Source organism: Rhinolophus sinicus, chromosome 4, assembly GCF_057876585.1.
Source record: "Rhinolophus sinicus isolate RSI-liver-muscle chromosome 4, RSI-T2T, whole genome shotgun sequence".
In the NCBI taxonomy this organism is placed as follows: Eukaryota; Metazoa; Chordata; class Mammalia; order Chiroptera; family Rhinolophidae; genus Rhinolophus; species Rhinolophus sinicus.
In genome coordinates, this window is record NC_142504.1 from 47,165,519 (window position 1) to 47,180,936 (window position 15,418).

At 37.7% G+C, this 15,418-nt stretch overlaps 1 protein-coding gene across 4 annotated transcripts in view; it reads right to left on the reverse strand.

Moving 5' to 3' along the window:
- Positions 1 to 15,418, reverse strand: part of RELN (reelin) — a 504,226-nt gene that overhangs the window by 55,851 nt on the left and 432,957 nt on the right. For all 4 annotated transcript variants that reach the window (XM_074340625.2, XM_074340624.2, XM_074340623.2 and 1 more), the window contains exons 42-45: positions 12,199 to 12,419; positions 10,486 to 10,633; positions 8,011 to 8,269; positions 6,904 to 7,153 (exon numbers count right to left, since the gene is read on the reverse strand). In XM_074340625.2, coding sequence (XP_074196726.2) covers positions 6,904 to 7,153; positions 8,011 to 8,269; positions 10,486 to 10,633; positions 12,199 to 12,419 — 878 coding nt within the window. The remainder of the gene's footprint in view (positions 1 to 6,903; positions 7,154 to 8,010; positions 8,270 to 10,485; positions 10,634 to 12,198; positions 12,420 to 15,418) is intronic.

Genomic DNA, 15,418 nt, shown 5'->3' on the forward strand with positions numbered 1-15,418 from the left:
AAGGCAGCTGTAAACCCAGAGGTCCTCTTAAAGGGCTCTCACATGGACTCACTTGGCTTACAAACACTCATCTGGGCTCTGGTGGAGGGTGGCAACTTGAGAGGTGCCAGAGATATATGGGGAAAGACTGAGTTACGTGGCTTTGGTGTGAGGGCTTTGTCCGGTGTGGAGGCTGCCTCACATGTAGCCTACCGAAGGGCACCATCTTTTCTATATTGAACTCTCCCCAAAGGGCCAAATCTGAGGCTAGATTGGTCTGATAAAATCCAGGTGTGTGCACCACCTTGTTGACACCAAGGGTCCCTACCCTGTCCTGGACACTCTTGGCTCCTGGGTGGCCAGCCCACCCCACAAGCTGCAAAAGCCTTTTATAGCACTGTGCAACCCACAGCTGCCCGGGGAACTTTCAGTGGCAGACACACAACTTGCACTGCAGCCACTCTTGGGAGGCTACAGGGACCTGCAGGCCCAAGGCGAGGGTGGCTAGCTGCAGTGTTTTCAGGACATTTTGCAAAATGGTCATGGGCCTGGCACCAGTGCAAGAACCGAATCTGCATTAATTTTGTAAAAAGCACCTGTGATACCCAGGAACCCCACTCCGCCCAGCTAGTGTTGCATCACTGAGGCCACTCTCGGCTACTGGGAGGCCAGCCCTGCCCCCTCCAGCTGCAGAAGTCTTTCACAACAGTGGAAGATTCATAGTTGTCTAAGGAACTTTTGGTGGTAGGAAGTCAGTCACAACTCTGCTGTAGCCTCTCTTGGGAGGCTCTTGGGGATCTGAGGGCCCGAAGCAAGTGGCCACTGTGTTCTCAGGGTGTTTGGCAAAGTGGTTGCGGGCCTGGCGCTGGCACCAGATCTGAATCTGCATTCACTCCGTGAAAACCACCGGCCGCGCCTCATGACTCCCTGGGATCCTGCCTCGCCCAGCTAGTTGCTGCATCACTGGGGACACTCTCAATGCTGTTAATCAGCCTGGTGTGCACATCTATGGAGGCTCTTTCCACAGCTCAGCCTTACGGGAAGCCTGTAGGTGGCAGCAGGCCTAGGGGGTCCCTGAGCCTGCCACTAAGCTGCCCCAGGCCCAATACTGGAGACAGCCAGGCTCGGTTTCACAGCGAGACCACTACATACACCTGTAGGTCCAGCACAGGCAGCAGCTGTAGGTCCACCACTATTAGCTTTGTGGCTCCTAGCATACAGTCCGGGGTCGGTCTCAGGCAAGGCTGAAATTGGTCTGCAAAGGAGCCATTCCCAAGAGATACCAGAAACAACACACCCAGAGCCCGGCTTCAGACCACACCAGAGCACTGCCTGGTTAGCACCCCAAGTGGCACACCCAAAGGGGGACCTCAACAGGCACAAGAACCTACTGGGATGAATCACCCTAAGGGGTCAGCCCCACAGCAGCTTATACACTGTGGGCATAGCCAGTTCTCATAGTCAGTCAACCTAGGAGTCAATCTTACCCACTGATGTTCCGAAAGCAATCTAGGCTCAACTACACCAGGAGAACACACATGTGAGGGATACTCCTGGAACACATGTACAGGTGATCAGGGAGACTGCACCACTGGACCATAGAGGACACATAGTACATAAGGCCACCTGGCAAAGACTGAGAGATATAGAAGACCTACCTAATACACAGAAGCAAACACAGAGGCAGCCAGAATGAGGAAACAAAGAAATACTTCTCAATTAAAAGAACAGAAGAAACCTCCAGAAAAAGAACTAAGTGAAATGGAGACAGAATTTAAAACACTGGTTATGACAATGCTTAAGGCACTTAGTGAGAATGTCAACAAAGAGATAGTGAGCATAAAAAAGGACATAGAAACCATAAAAACAAAGTCAGAATTAAACAATACAATAACTGAGATGAAGACTACACTAGAAAAAATTCAACGGCAGATTAGATGAAGCAGAGGATTTAATCAGCAACTTGGAAGACAAGGTAGCAGAAAACATCCCATGGGAACAACAAAAAGAATAAAGAATAAAAAAATGAAAAACAAAGGCAGTTTAAGGGACCTTTGGGACAACATCAAGAGTAACTACATTTGCATCATAGGAGTACCAGAGAAGAGAGGGAGCAAGGGATTGAGAAACTATTTGAAGAAATAATGGCTGAAAACTTCCCTAAGCTGGGGAAGGAAATAGACATACAAGCCCAGGAAGTACAGAGAGTCCCAAACAAGATGAACCCAAACAGGCCCACACGAAGACACATTATCATTAAAATGGCAAAGGTTAAAGACAAAGAGGAAATCCTAGAATCAGCAAGAGAAAGACAACTAGTTACTTATACGGGAGCTCCCAGAAAACTATCAGATGATTTCTCAGCAGAAAATTTTCAGGCCAGAAGGGATTGGCAGGAAATATTCAAAGTGATGAAAAACAGGAGCTTGCAATCAAGACTACTCTACTCATCAGACCATTATTTAAAATTGAAGGAGAGATAAAATGCTTCTCAGACAAGGAAAAGCTGAAGGAATTCATTACCATCAAGCCAGTATTACAAGAAATATTAAAAAGAACAAGGGGGAAAACAAATAAAAGAAGATAAAAAATATGAATAATAAAATGGCAATAACTATGTACCTATCAATTTTCACTTTCAATGGAAATGGATTAAATGCTCCAATCAAAAGACATAGGATAGCTGAATGGATAAGAAAACAAAACCCATGTATATGCTGTCTACAAAAGACCCATCTCAGATCAAAACACACACACAGACTGTAAGTAAATGGATGGAAAAAGATATCTCACACAAATAGAAACGAGAAAAAAACTGGGGTAGCCTTTCTTACATCAGACAAAACAGATGTAAAATGAAGACTATAATAAAAGAAAAAGGACATTACATAATGATAAAGGGATCATATATAACCCTTGTAAACATCTATGCACCCAACATGGGAACATCAAAATATATAAAACAAATATTGACAGATGTAAAGGGAGAGATCAACAGTAACACATAGTAGGGAACTTTAACAACTGACTGACACCAATGAACAGATTTTCCAGACAGATAATCTACAAGAAAACAATAGCCTTAAATGACACTCTAAACCAGATGGATTTAATTGATATTTTTAGAGCATTTCACCCCAAAGCAGCAGAATATACATCCTTTTCAAGTGCACGTGTAACATTTTCCAAGATAGACCACATATTAGGCCACAAAACCAGTCTAAATAAATTTAGAAAGATTGAAATCATATCAAGTGTCTTCTCTGACCACAATACTATGAAACTAGAAAGCAATTATGAGAAAAAAACTGAAAAACACACATAATGCATGGAGGCTAAATAACATGCTACTAACTAATGAATGGGTCAACAATGAGATCAAGGAAGAAATCAAAAGATACCTTGAGACAATCAAAAATGAAAAGACAATGATGTAAAATCTATGGGATACAGCAAAAGCAGTCCTAAGAGGGAAATTCATATCAATGCAAGCCTATCTCAGGAAACAAGAAAAATCTCAAATACACAGTCTAACTTCACACCTAAGGAAACTGGAAAAAGAACAGCAAACAAAGCCCAAAGTGAGTACAAGGAAGGTAGTAATTAAGATCAGAGCAGAAATAAACAAAATAGAGGCTAAAAACACAGTACAAAAGATCAATGAAATCAAGACCTGGTTCTTTGAAAAGGTAAACAAAATGGACAAACCTTTAACTAGACTCATTAAGGAAAAAGAGAGAGGAACCATATGAATAAAATGAAAATGAAAGAGGAGAAGTGAAAACAGACACCCCAGAAATACAAAAATTTTAAGAAAATGCTATGAGCAACTATACGCCAACAAATTGGACAATCTGGAAGAAATGGATAAATTTCTAGAAACGCACAATCTTCCAAGGCTGAATCAAGAAGAAACAGAAAATCTGAACTAACCAATTACCACTAATACGTATTCTTCTCAAACTATTCCAGAAAATTCAAGAGGAGCGAAGCCTCTCAAACTCATTTTCTGAGGCCACCCTAATCCCAAAACCTGACAAAGACATTACCAAAAAAGAAAACTAGGCTGATGTCCCTAATGAACATAAATACAGAAAGCCTCAACAAAATATTAGCAAACCAAATTCAGCAATACATTAAAAAGATCATACATCAAGTTCAAGCGGGATTCATTCTTGCTATGCAAGTTTAGTTCAATATTTGTGAATCAATTAATTGTGATACACCACTTAAACAAAATAAAAAAATAAAAATCATTGATCATATCAATAGATGTGGAAAAAGTGTTTGACAATATCCAGTATCCATTTATGATAAAAACTCTCAGCAAAGTGGAAATAGAGTGACCATATCGCAACATGAGAAAGGCCATATGATGAACCCACATATTCGATAGGGAAGAGCTAAAAGTATTTTCCTTAAGATCAGGAACAAGACAAGGATGTCTACTATCGCCACTTTTGTTCAACATAGTACTGAAAGGCCTAGCCACAACTATCAGACAAGAAAAAAAACGGCATCCAAATTGGAAAGGAGGAAGTAAAATTATCATTATTTGCACATGACATATTACTATATGGAGAACCCCAAAGATTCCACCAAAAAAACTATATGGGAAATATAGGCAATATTAGAACTGATAAATTTAGTAAAGTAGCAGGACATAAAATTAATATTCATAAATCAGCTTGCATTTTTATACACTACAATGAACTATCAGAAAGAGAAATAAAAACAATTTCATTTACAATTGCATCAAAAATAAAATACCTAGGAATAAATTTAACCAAGGAAATGAAAGACCTGTACTCAAAATTATAAGACGCTGAAGAGAGAAAGGAAAGAAGATACAAATAAAGGGAAGCATATACCATGCTCATGGATAGGAAGAATTAATATAATTAAAATTTCCATACTACCCAAAGCAATCTATAGATTCATTGTAATCTCTATCAATATAACAGTGGTATTTTTCACAGAACTGACAAATAATCCTAAAATTTATATGGAACCACAACATACCCTGAATAGCCACGACAATCCTGAGAAAGAAGAACAAAGCTGCAGGTATCAGGCTACCAGGTATCAAATTATACTACAAAGCCATAGTAATCAAAACAGCAGGGTATTGGCATAAAAAATAGACACAAAGATCAATGAACAGAATAGAGAGCCCAGAAATAAATCTATACCTATATATTCATTTAGTCTATGAAAAATGAAGCAATAATATACACTGGGATAAAGGCAGTCTCTTCAATAAACGATACTGGAAAAACTGGATGAATACATGAAAAAAATGAAACTGGACCACCTTCTTATGCCATACATAAGAATAAACTCAAAATGGATTAAAGACTTAAATGTAAGATCTGAAACCATAAAACTCCTAGAAGAAAATACAGGCAGTAAACTCTCAGATATTACCCTTAGCAATATTTTCACTGATATATCTTCTTGGGCGAGGGAAACAAAAGAAAAAAAAATAAACAAATGTGACTATATTAAAAATAAAACGTTTTTGCACAGCAAAGGAAACCATCAACAAAACAAAAAGACATCCTACTGAATGGGAAATGATACATTTGATAAGGAGTTGATATCCAAAATTTTATAAAAAGTTCATAGAACTCAACCACAAAGAGACAAACAATCCAATTAAAAAAAAACGGGCAGATGACGTCAATAGACATTTCTCTAAAGAGGACATACAGATGGCCAACAGACATATGAAAAGATGCTCAATGTCACTAATCATTAGAGAAATGCAAATAAAAAGGACAATGTGATATTACCTCACAACTGTCAGAATAGCTATCATCAATAAATAACAAACAACAAGGTTTGGTGATGATGTGGAGAAAAGGGAACCCTTGTGCACTGTTGGTGGAATTGCAAATTGGTGTAGTCACTACGGAAAACAGTATGGAGGTTCTTCAAAAATTAAAAATAGAACTACATTATGACCCAGCAACTCCACTCCTGGGTATTTATCCAAAGAAATCCAAAATACTAATCTGAAAAAATATAGGCAACCCTGTATTTACTGCAGCGCTATTCACAACAGCCAATGACCATCAGTAGATGATTGGATAAAGAAATTGTGGTACATTTATACAATGGAGTGTTACTCTGCCATAAAAAAGAATGAAATCTTACCATATGCAACAATATGGATAGACCTACAGGGTATTATGCTAAGTGAAATAAGTCAGACTGAGAAAGACAAATACCATATGATCTCACTTACATGTGGAATCTAAGGAACAGAATAAATGAACAAACAAAACAGAAATAGACTCATGGATACAGAGAACAAAGTGATGGCTGCTAGAAGGGAGGTGGATTAGGGGGATGGGTGAGAAATGTGGAGGGATTAGGAAGTACAAATTGGTACTCACAAAATAGTCACAGGGATGTGAAATACAATATGGGAAATATAGTCAATAATGTAAAAACTATGTTTAGTGTCAGATAGGTACTAGACTTATGGGGGATCACTTCATAAATTATATAAATGCCTAACCATTGGGCTGTACACCTGAAACTAATATAGAATAATATTGAATGTCAACTATAATTAAAATATATACTATATGATCATGGAATATAAAGTACAGCATAGAGAATATAGTCAGTGTATTATAATAGCTATATATAATGTCAGAGAGGTAGTACTCTTGTTGGGGTTATCTCTTTGTGAGGTGTGTCATTGTCTAATCACTGTATTATTTTATACACCTGAAACTAATGAAAAAAACTCGATTTACATACATTTTCAAAAATGCAATTGTGGTTTGACTCAAAGTGCACTTGTGTTTTACTTACAGACTTATCAGAGGGGTAGTGTAGTCATTTGACAGAGGCAGCCACAGGTGCCTATTTACACGCATCTGTCCCTTTACCTGGAGATGGAATACTTACCATAACAAGAGTCTGTGACTGAGCAGGAGGCAGCAAAATCTATCTGTAGGAATGAGTCCTCATTCACAGCAATGTCTGTGGTGACTACATAACGGGTGCTGGCCTTTTCGATGAAGACCAGGGCATCACCAGTGGAGCCACACACAGGCATCTTGGTGCCTCCGGGGTGAAGCAGCCATTTCCTACTATCCAGAGTTGTGAAGTCATCCTCCAAAACTGTATTACCAGAAATATTTCCTCCAATAAGAATCTGAAATATATTACAAAAAAAAAAAAAAAAAGACCCACAAATTTTCAAACTTTCTCGTCCAGAGATGAGAAAGTTCAGTCGTTTTTGTTTGTTTTTATCTGACTGACGACTCAGAACTGGCATTGTACAGCAAACACAGTGTTACAGCGCTTTCAGGATTCTCTTGTTTTTGTGGTCGGCTTGCCCATCTGGCAAGAAGCTACAGAAAACAAATCGAAGGACTGACAAAAGCCTTGCTGGGCCAAATTGTGCCTTTGGAAGCTTCATGTACTCAAGCTGGGAAAGCAAAATTTGGCTCACATGTGACTATTTTCTATTTAAAATTTCTATTTAAGGACAGTTGTATCCTAAGGCATTCCAGTTTCAATTCTTTGCATGGATTCTACCATTTGCTAACAGGTTCTTTGAGTTCCATTTGACACACGCTTTATTATGTATGAAGATCCATTAGAGCTGTCGATAGGATGTTAGGGAGATTTACGTATTTTTTCTTCAAAGGCTAGGAAAGAGGAGTTGGGAGCTACTGCGTGTGGCACCAATGCTAATTTGCACATTTTCCTTTTCAGAGAATTATAACCTCGCTTGATAAAGTGCCTCTATCCATATGGCAGAATCCTCTCTGAGCAGGAACTAAGCCTTCTGTCGTGTCTTCTATTTTTATCAGCTCAGGCGATTGAAGGAAAAGAGAATGAAAGGAAGCTAAATGCCATGTATCTAATTTAGCTGTGTGCCCCTGGGCAAGTGACTCAACTGTCCTGGGCTTCCTCAGCTGAGCTGGGGGGTTGGACTAAATGTTATGGAAGGCCACATTCAGCTCAAGTGACAAAATTGTAATAGTTACTCCTGAAGGGACTAACCTGGTCAATAACCCAGGGGCTGTAGAAGTGCCCATTTTCAGACGGTTGCCACCAGCGGAGGCGAGTAGAAGCAGAACGGGCTTTCAAGGGTATCTCCAGGGCAATGTACCTGCCCACATTGCTGGAGTTGCTGAAAAGGAACTCTTGAAGGAGACTCCACGAGAGGCCGCCATTGAGGGAATACTGCAGAAGCACAGGTTGGCTCCTGGGGTCTGGAACACCTTTACCACATCCCAGTCTCATGAAGAACTGCACAAACCTGAGAGGAGTAAAATTTACTGTAGACATTTACTTCAGTGAGAAAGTCACACCATTAACGAAAGACACGTATGCAAGGTGCCACGGGGTAATGCATGGCTTTAATGAATATAAGGCTTTAAGGAATGTCCAAAGAAATAATGTCAAAGCTTGATTTTCCTTTTTAATGTGAAAGGGAGTTAATAAAATGTGAAATCTGCAAAAAGCCATTCTCCACCGTTTGGATTTCGTGCCCCTTCTCAGAGCGGGTCTGAGGGATGTGAGCACCCACGGCACCCTTTGACTGTTCTACAAGAAGATGGGTGGGTGTTCAAGTTTAGGAGTACATATTGTTACCAATTTAAGATAAATTTGGATTCTTGTCCTTAGTATCTGAAACTGGAAGAATATAATTAACGTAAAGTCAACCATTCTCAGGTTTTACCAGTAGTTTTTCAGATTGCATACTATTGGGTTTGGGAGACAGTTGTAACACTTCTTTGTGAAAGGCCAGGCATCTTTTGGAAGAGGTGTGTCAAGCCTGGGCCTCTTTTCTGTCTTCGGTGGTGGGGACAGGGGAGGATGAGTGTGGGGCGGTGGTGATGGTAGGCTGTGCCAGCCTCTGACTATTGCTGGGTCTGGATGATACCAGCCATCGAGAAGTGTGGCAGCCAGCCAGTGGCAGCCTTTCCAGCTGGCAGGGAGGTGGACAGAGTGGCAGCAAGCAGCAGGGGTGCCAAGGAAAACCAGCTCACATGTTATCTTTGGCAGGCAAGCTGCCGGTGCCTGGTCTGGCTGCTGTGCTGGCTGGTAATGCAGAACAAATTTCGTGTGTAACACACATACCCAATTACATATGCATCACACAGATGAAATATATTGGGGCTTATAATCAAAGTGATCAGTTCCATATACAAAACCACACATTCTTCATGGGTTCCTCCTCTCCTCATCTCCATTAACTGGGTAATCACTTATAACCTGAGAAAATTAGGATTTTTACATGGAGCATTTTGAGGTCAATATATGCAAATCCTACACAGCATGCTACCAAGATGAGATAAATAATGGAGCTTTTAAGATTGGATTAATGAAAAAAAATACATAGTTAGTGCCTAGTGACATTTATATCTATAAGAACAATAATCATTTACAGAGAAAAACTTTTACCATGTTGTCTACTTGTACTGGGAAAATATTTATATTAATTGAGTTATAGATAAATCATGTCAGAATTATTTAGAAAAACCAAATAATTTCTAAATTAGGTAACTCAGCTGCCAATGATAAACTTGAAATAAATAGCATCAAATTAAACCGTATGCATTAAAACAGGATAGTGATAAATAAATCTTGCTTTCTCTAACTGTACAATTATTTCACAGAACTGTATTTTTTTTATAAAGCATGATCAAATTTATAATCCAATAGATGAAATATTTAGGAGAAAGAGATGGATAAATATGTTAAGCTGTATTTTCATTTACTCTGAAATGTTTCAAAAACAAAAACATCATTTTTTTTGTTCACTTGCAAAAATAGGTCAGAGTTCCATTTTACGCATGTTAAATTGTCTGTTTTACTTTCCTGGCTAAGTGTCTGGCATATCAAATGATCAAAGAATACACATCTTGACAGGACATAATCCTCTGAGCCAGTTTAAAGTGTTTGTTTCTGAGTGACTCTGCTCAGTTTAGAAAATGAGTGCTTAGAATGTGTGAGCGAATCATTGGAAAAAAATGCCTATAAAGAATAAAGCTGCATTTCAAATGTTCTTAAACTGCTAATGGATATGAAATTAGTTGTGAATAATTTGAGGGTGTATTGTATTTCAATTATGCTTTCTACTAAGCATGGTGTAGATAATTTCTACATAGTCCAAGTGTTAATGAAAAGAATTCTGTAGAAAATGGTTAAAGAAGATGCGACATTATTGTCTTGAAGTTAAAGTAAGTTAAACATTGCCATTTCCCAGTCACCATCATGTAAAATACCAGATAATAACTTTTGTCTGTTTAGCTATGTTTCATTTCTGATCTAGTTATTGAACAAATCTCTCTCAGTTTGAGAATGAAAATTATATAAATTGGGTCTTAATGGATGGAGTCTTTGGTGAGAGAAACTCAGCATTTCCAATGGAAAGTCTTGTCTTTGAGATCTCTACTTCTTTCTGATTTAGTAATGTCCTGCTACTGTACATTACAATGTGGTTTTCCAACAGCATTTGAAAATGATTACCTAGCGTGTGATAAATCCAGATCTCGTGTCATCAACATGCGCAAGCCATCTTCATTGAAAAAGAGGTTGTTTCCACTGGAAAGGATCCCACACTTCCGAGATGGCTTTCCACCACTCATTAATAAGAATCTATCAGATTCCAGCTGACCTGAAGAAAGTGAAAAATGTGGTTTATCTGTGACCCCAATTATAGTCATATTATTTTTTGAAGGAATATAGTAAGTGCTTTGTGAAGTTTTAAAATATGAAGTCAGAAATATTGAAGTCATAGATTTTGGGATAAGAGGTTTCTCAACATTTTAGCTTATTTGAATTATTTAACCTTGGCTGTATAATTTAAGGGTCCACATGACAGAAAGAGTATGGTGATCCAGCCAGATAGGTCTCTCCTCTCTGCTTCTCTACACTGCAGAAAAAAAAAAAGACACTGGCTAATCAGAGAGAGACTCGGGGCACAAGCATGGGAGGGTACTGGCCTTTCTACGGGCCTCCTCACCGTGTCCTTGCTACTGCGAGGCCAGGATCAGGCAAGTATTACATATTATTTTTCAAAACAGTTTTAATAGGAGAAATTTCAGTGTACTTTAGTATTTCCTGTTAAATTATATCTTTCAAAACCAGCTTGCACATCTCCTCAGATACTCATCTTAGATATAGTTTATTTTTTTGATTGTAGTAAAACACACATAAAATTTCATCATTTTAAAATGAACAACTCAGTGGCATTTAGCACATTCACATTGTTGTGCAACCATCATTACTACCTGGTTCCAGAACTTTATCATGACCAGGAAGTAAACCTTGTAAGTGGTCACTCTCCATTTCCCTCTGACTCACTTCACTCCCTACCAACTAATCTGCTTTCTAACTCTATGGATTTGCCTATTTTTGATGTTTCACAAAAATGTAATTATATGATATGTGGCCTTTTGTATTTGACTTCTTTCATTTGCATAATGTTTTCAAGGTTCATCCATGTTGTAGCAGGTGTCAGTATTTCATTCCTTTCTATAGCTAAACAATATTTCCTTGTATTGATATACCTATAAGTAACAACTTTATAGACAACTTAGGAAAAAGAAAAATATTTTAATTTAGGGAAAAAGAAAAAAATCTTTAATCCTAGTATCCTAACATAGATAGCTATTACATTTGTTTAAGACTTTCTCTTATGAGAATGTTTTTATATAGTTTTATCCGAGTACATATCAAAAGATACATAACTAATTGTGAATAATTGCAATTATCACATCACATACATTTTTCTATGTTGTAACATTATCTTCAAAGATTAACGATGTTAAATTCTAGGTTTAACTGAGGCACAGAAAGTGATGAAAAGTTGCTTAATGAGTTGGTGATAAAGCCAACGAAGGAATTTATTTCTCTGGAAACTTGTTCTCTCCACCCAAGAATATTAACCTTCTATAGACATTTTCCAAAATTATCATTAATGACAAATTATATGTGATAGAAAAAGTGGTGAAAATAGCCTTAGTTTTTCTTAGTTATGGTCTTGCTCATTCTACTTACCATTGTTTCAAAATGGAACCCTATAAAATTCAGAACTAAATTAAGGCTTGAGTGGTTTCACTTGTAATGATAAGTAATGAAACATTAGAGCGGAACTTAATGATTACTTCTATATTACAAATTGTGTTTAATATGTAAGTTCTTCCACAAAGCTACACAGAATTTATAAGAAAAGATTACCTTCAAAATCATCCTTGAGAAAATCAGGATTTTTGGTGCTTATTTTACAGGTTGGACCTGAATAGCCGGGATCACATATACACTTAGTTCCATTGATACAACTCCCATGTCCGTTACACATCTCTTCACATTGGAGACCAATATAGACATTATCAATGGCCCATGTCACTGGCTGAGAGCCAGCAGGGTAAAATCCTTGGTACCATCTGAAACGCACAGATCTGGAAAAGAGGTACAAGTCTTTCAAAATCTAATAAACAGAACAATATAACTTCAAAGTAAGCACATCTGATCTATGAACAGTGGGCAGTTACCACCACTGTACCACACTCAAGAAATAGAAAACATGATTCAGTATGTCAGGAACACAAACTCCATTTCTCAATCTACAGGATTTTGCCAATAAGGCTCTTGCTTCCTGTAAGCCTTCCCCAATTCTATCACTATGTCAAAATTCCGTCTGAGTGCCCATCTTTTTCTTTTTTAATTCAAGTTTACTGGGGTGACAGTTGTTAGTAAAGTTACATAGATTTCAGGTGTACAATTCTGTAATACATCATCTGTACAACGCATTGTGTGTTCACCACCCAGAGTCAGTTTTCTTTCTATCACCATATATTGGATCCCCTTTACTCTCATCTACCACCCCTCTTCCCCTCTTACCCTCTGGTAACCACTAAACTATTGTCTGTATGTATCAGTTTTTGTTTCTTCATTTGTTTGTCTTGTTCTTTTGTTTTCAGTTTTATATACATATACTTGTTGGTGGGAATGCAGATTAGTGATTTTTCGATATTGACTTTCTTGATGATATTTCTCCATCCCTACTATCTACATTTCACATAACTAATCTTTCTTTGTTTTTAAGAATTGAGGTAAAATTCACATAACACAAAAGTAACCATTAACCTTTAAAGTATACAGTTAGGAGGCATTTATCAGCACATTCACAGTGTTAGCCAACCATCACCTCTATCGAGTTCCAAGATATTTTTATGACCGCAAAAGGAAACTCGGTGCCCATTAAGCAGTTTCCCTATCCCCAGCCCCCGGCAACCACTAATCTGCTTTCTGTCTCTATGGATTTACCTGTTTTGGATAATTCATATATCTCATACAATATCTGACCTGTAGTATCAGGCTTTGTTCACCTAGCAAGATGTTTTCTTTCTTTTTTGTTGTTGTTTTATTTTACACTAAGTAGTATTTTTAAAATTAATTAATTTAAGATTTTATTAAAAATATAGCTAACGTACAATATTATATCAGTTTCAGGTATACACCATAGTTATTTAACATTACATACCCAAAGAAGTGATCGCCACGATAAGTCTAGCACCCATCTGACACTGTACCATGCTACCACAATATTATTGACTATATTCCCCATGCTGTACATTACATCTCCATAACTTATTTGTACTGGAAATTTGAACCTCTCAGTCCCTTTGTCCTTTCCCCCCTTTAAAAATTTTTCCATTTTACAGTTGACATTCCATACTATTTTATATTAATTTCAGGTGTATAGCATAGTGGTTAGACATTTATATAATTTAAGAAGTGAGCTCTCTGGCAAGTCTAGTACCCACTGGCACTATACATAGTTATTACCATATTATTGACTATATTCCCTGTGCTTTACTTTACATCCTCATAATTATTTTGTAACTAAAAATTTGTACTTCTTAATCCCGTCAGCTTTTTCACACTGCCCCTCAACACCCTTCCATTTATCATCCCAACAAATCTAGTACCTACCTGACATTACACAGTTATTACAATATTATTGATTATATTTCTTATGCTATACCCTGTATCCCCACAACTACTTTCTAACAACCAATTTGTATTTCTTAATCACTTCCCTTTTTTCACCCATACCCCCAACACCCCTCCCGTCTGCCAACCACCAAAATGTTCTCTGTATCTATGAGTTTGTTTCTGTTTTGTTTATTTTGTTCCTTAGATTCCAAATATAAGTGAAATCACCTTGTATCTGTCTTTGTCTGTCTTACATTCCACTCAGCACAGTACCCTCCAGGTCCATCATGCTGCCTCAGATGGCAAGATCCCATTCCCTTCTATGGCCAAGCAATAGTCCATTGTATATATGTACCACCTCCCCTTTATCCACTCATTCATAGATGGACACCCAGGCTGCCTCCACATCTTGGCCATTGTAAACAATGCTGCAGTGAACATATGGATGCATAAGTCCCCTTAAAGTAGTGTTTTGGGTTTCTTTGGATAAATACCCAGAAGTGGGATTACTGAGTCCTTCTTTGTCTTTTGTTATAGCCTTTGTTTTAAAGTCTATTTTGTCTGGTATAAGTATTGTTACTCAAGCTTTTTTTGTTTTTGTTTTTTTTTCTTTCCATTTCCATGAAATATCTTTTTTTCCCATCCTTTACTTTCTGTTCTGTGTATGGCTTTCAATCTGAAGTGAGTCTCTTGTAGAGAGCATGTATAAGGATTTTGCTTTCTTATCCATTCAACCCTCCTTGATTGGAGCATTTAATCTATTTATATTGAAAGTAATTGTTGATACATATGTAGCTATTGCCATTTTATTATTCATAACTTTGATAATTTTTTTTTCCATCTTAAAAAAGTCCCTCTAACATTCTGTGCAATACTGGTTTGGTGGTGATGAATTCCTTTAGCTTTTTATTGTCTGGTAAGCTCTTTATCTCTTTCGATTTTAAATGATAGCCTTTCTGGGTAGAGTACCCTTGGTTGTAGGTCCTTGCTTTTCATCACTTTGAATATTTTGTGCTAATCCCTTCTGGCCTGCAGAGATTCTGTTGCAAAATCATGTGAATATCTTATGGGAGCTTCCTTATAAGTTACTAGTTGCCTTTCTTTTGCTGCTTTTAGGATTCTCTCTTTGTCTTTAACCCTTGCCATTTTAATTATAATGTGTCTTTGTGTAGGGTTCATCTTGTTTGGGCCTCACTGCACTTCCTGGGCTTGTATGTCTATTTCCTTCTTTAGCTTAGGGAAGTTTTCAGCCATTAGTTCTTCAAATAGGTTCTCAATCCCTGGCTTTCTCTCTTCTCCTTCTGGTTCACCTATGATGTGAATGTTGTTACGCTTGATGTTGTCCCAGAGATCACTTAAACTAGCCTCATTTTTTAAAATTCTTTTTTCTTTTTGTTGTTCCGATTGGGTGTTTTCTGTTACCTTGTCTTCCAAATCGCTGATTCAATCCGCTGCTTCA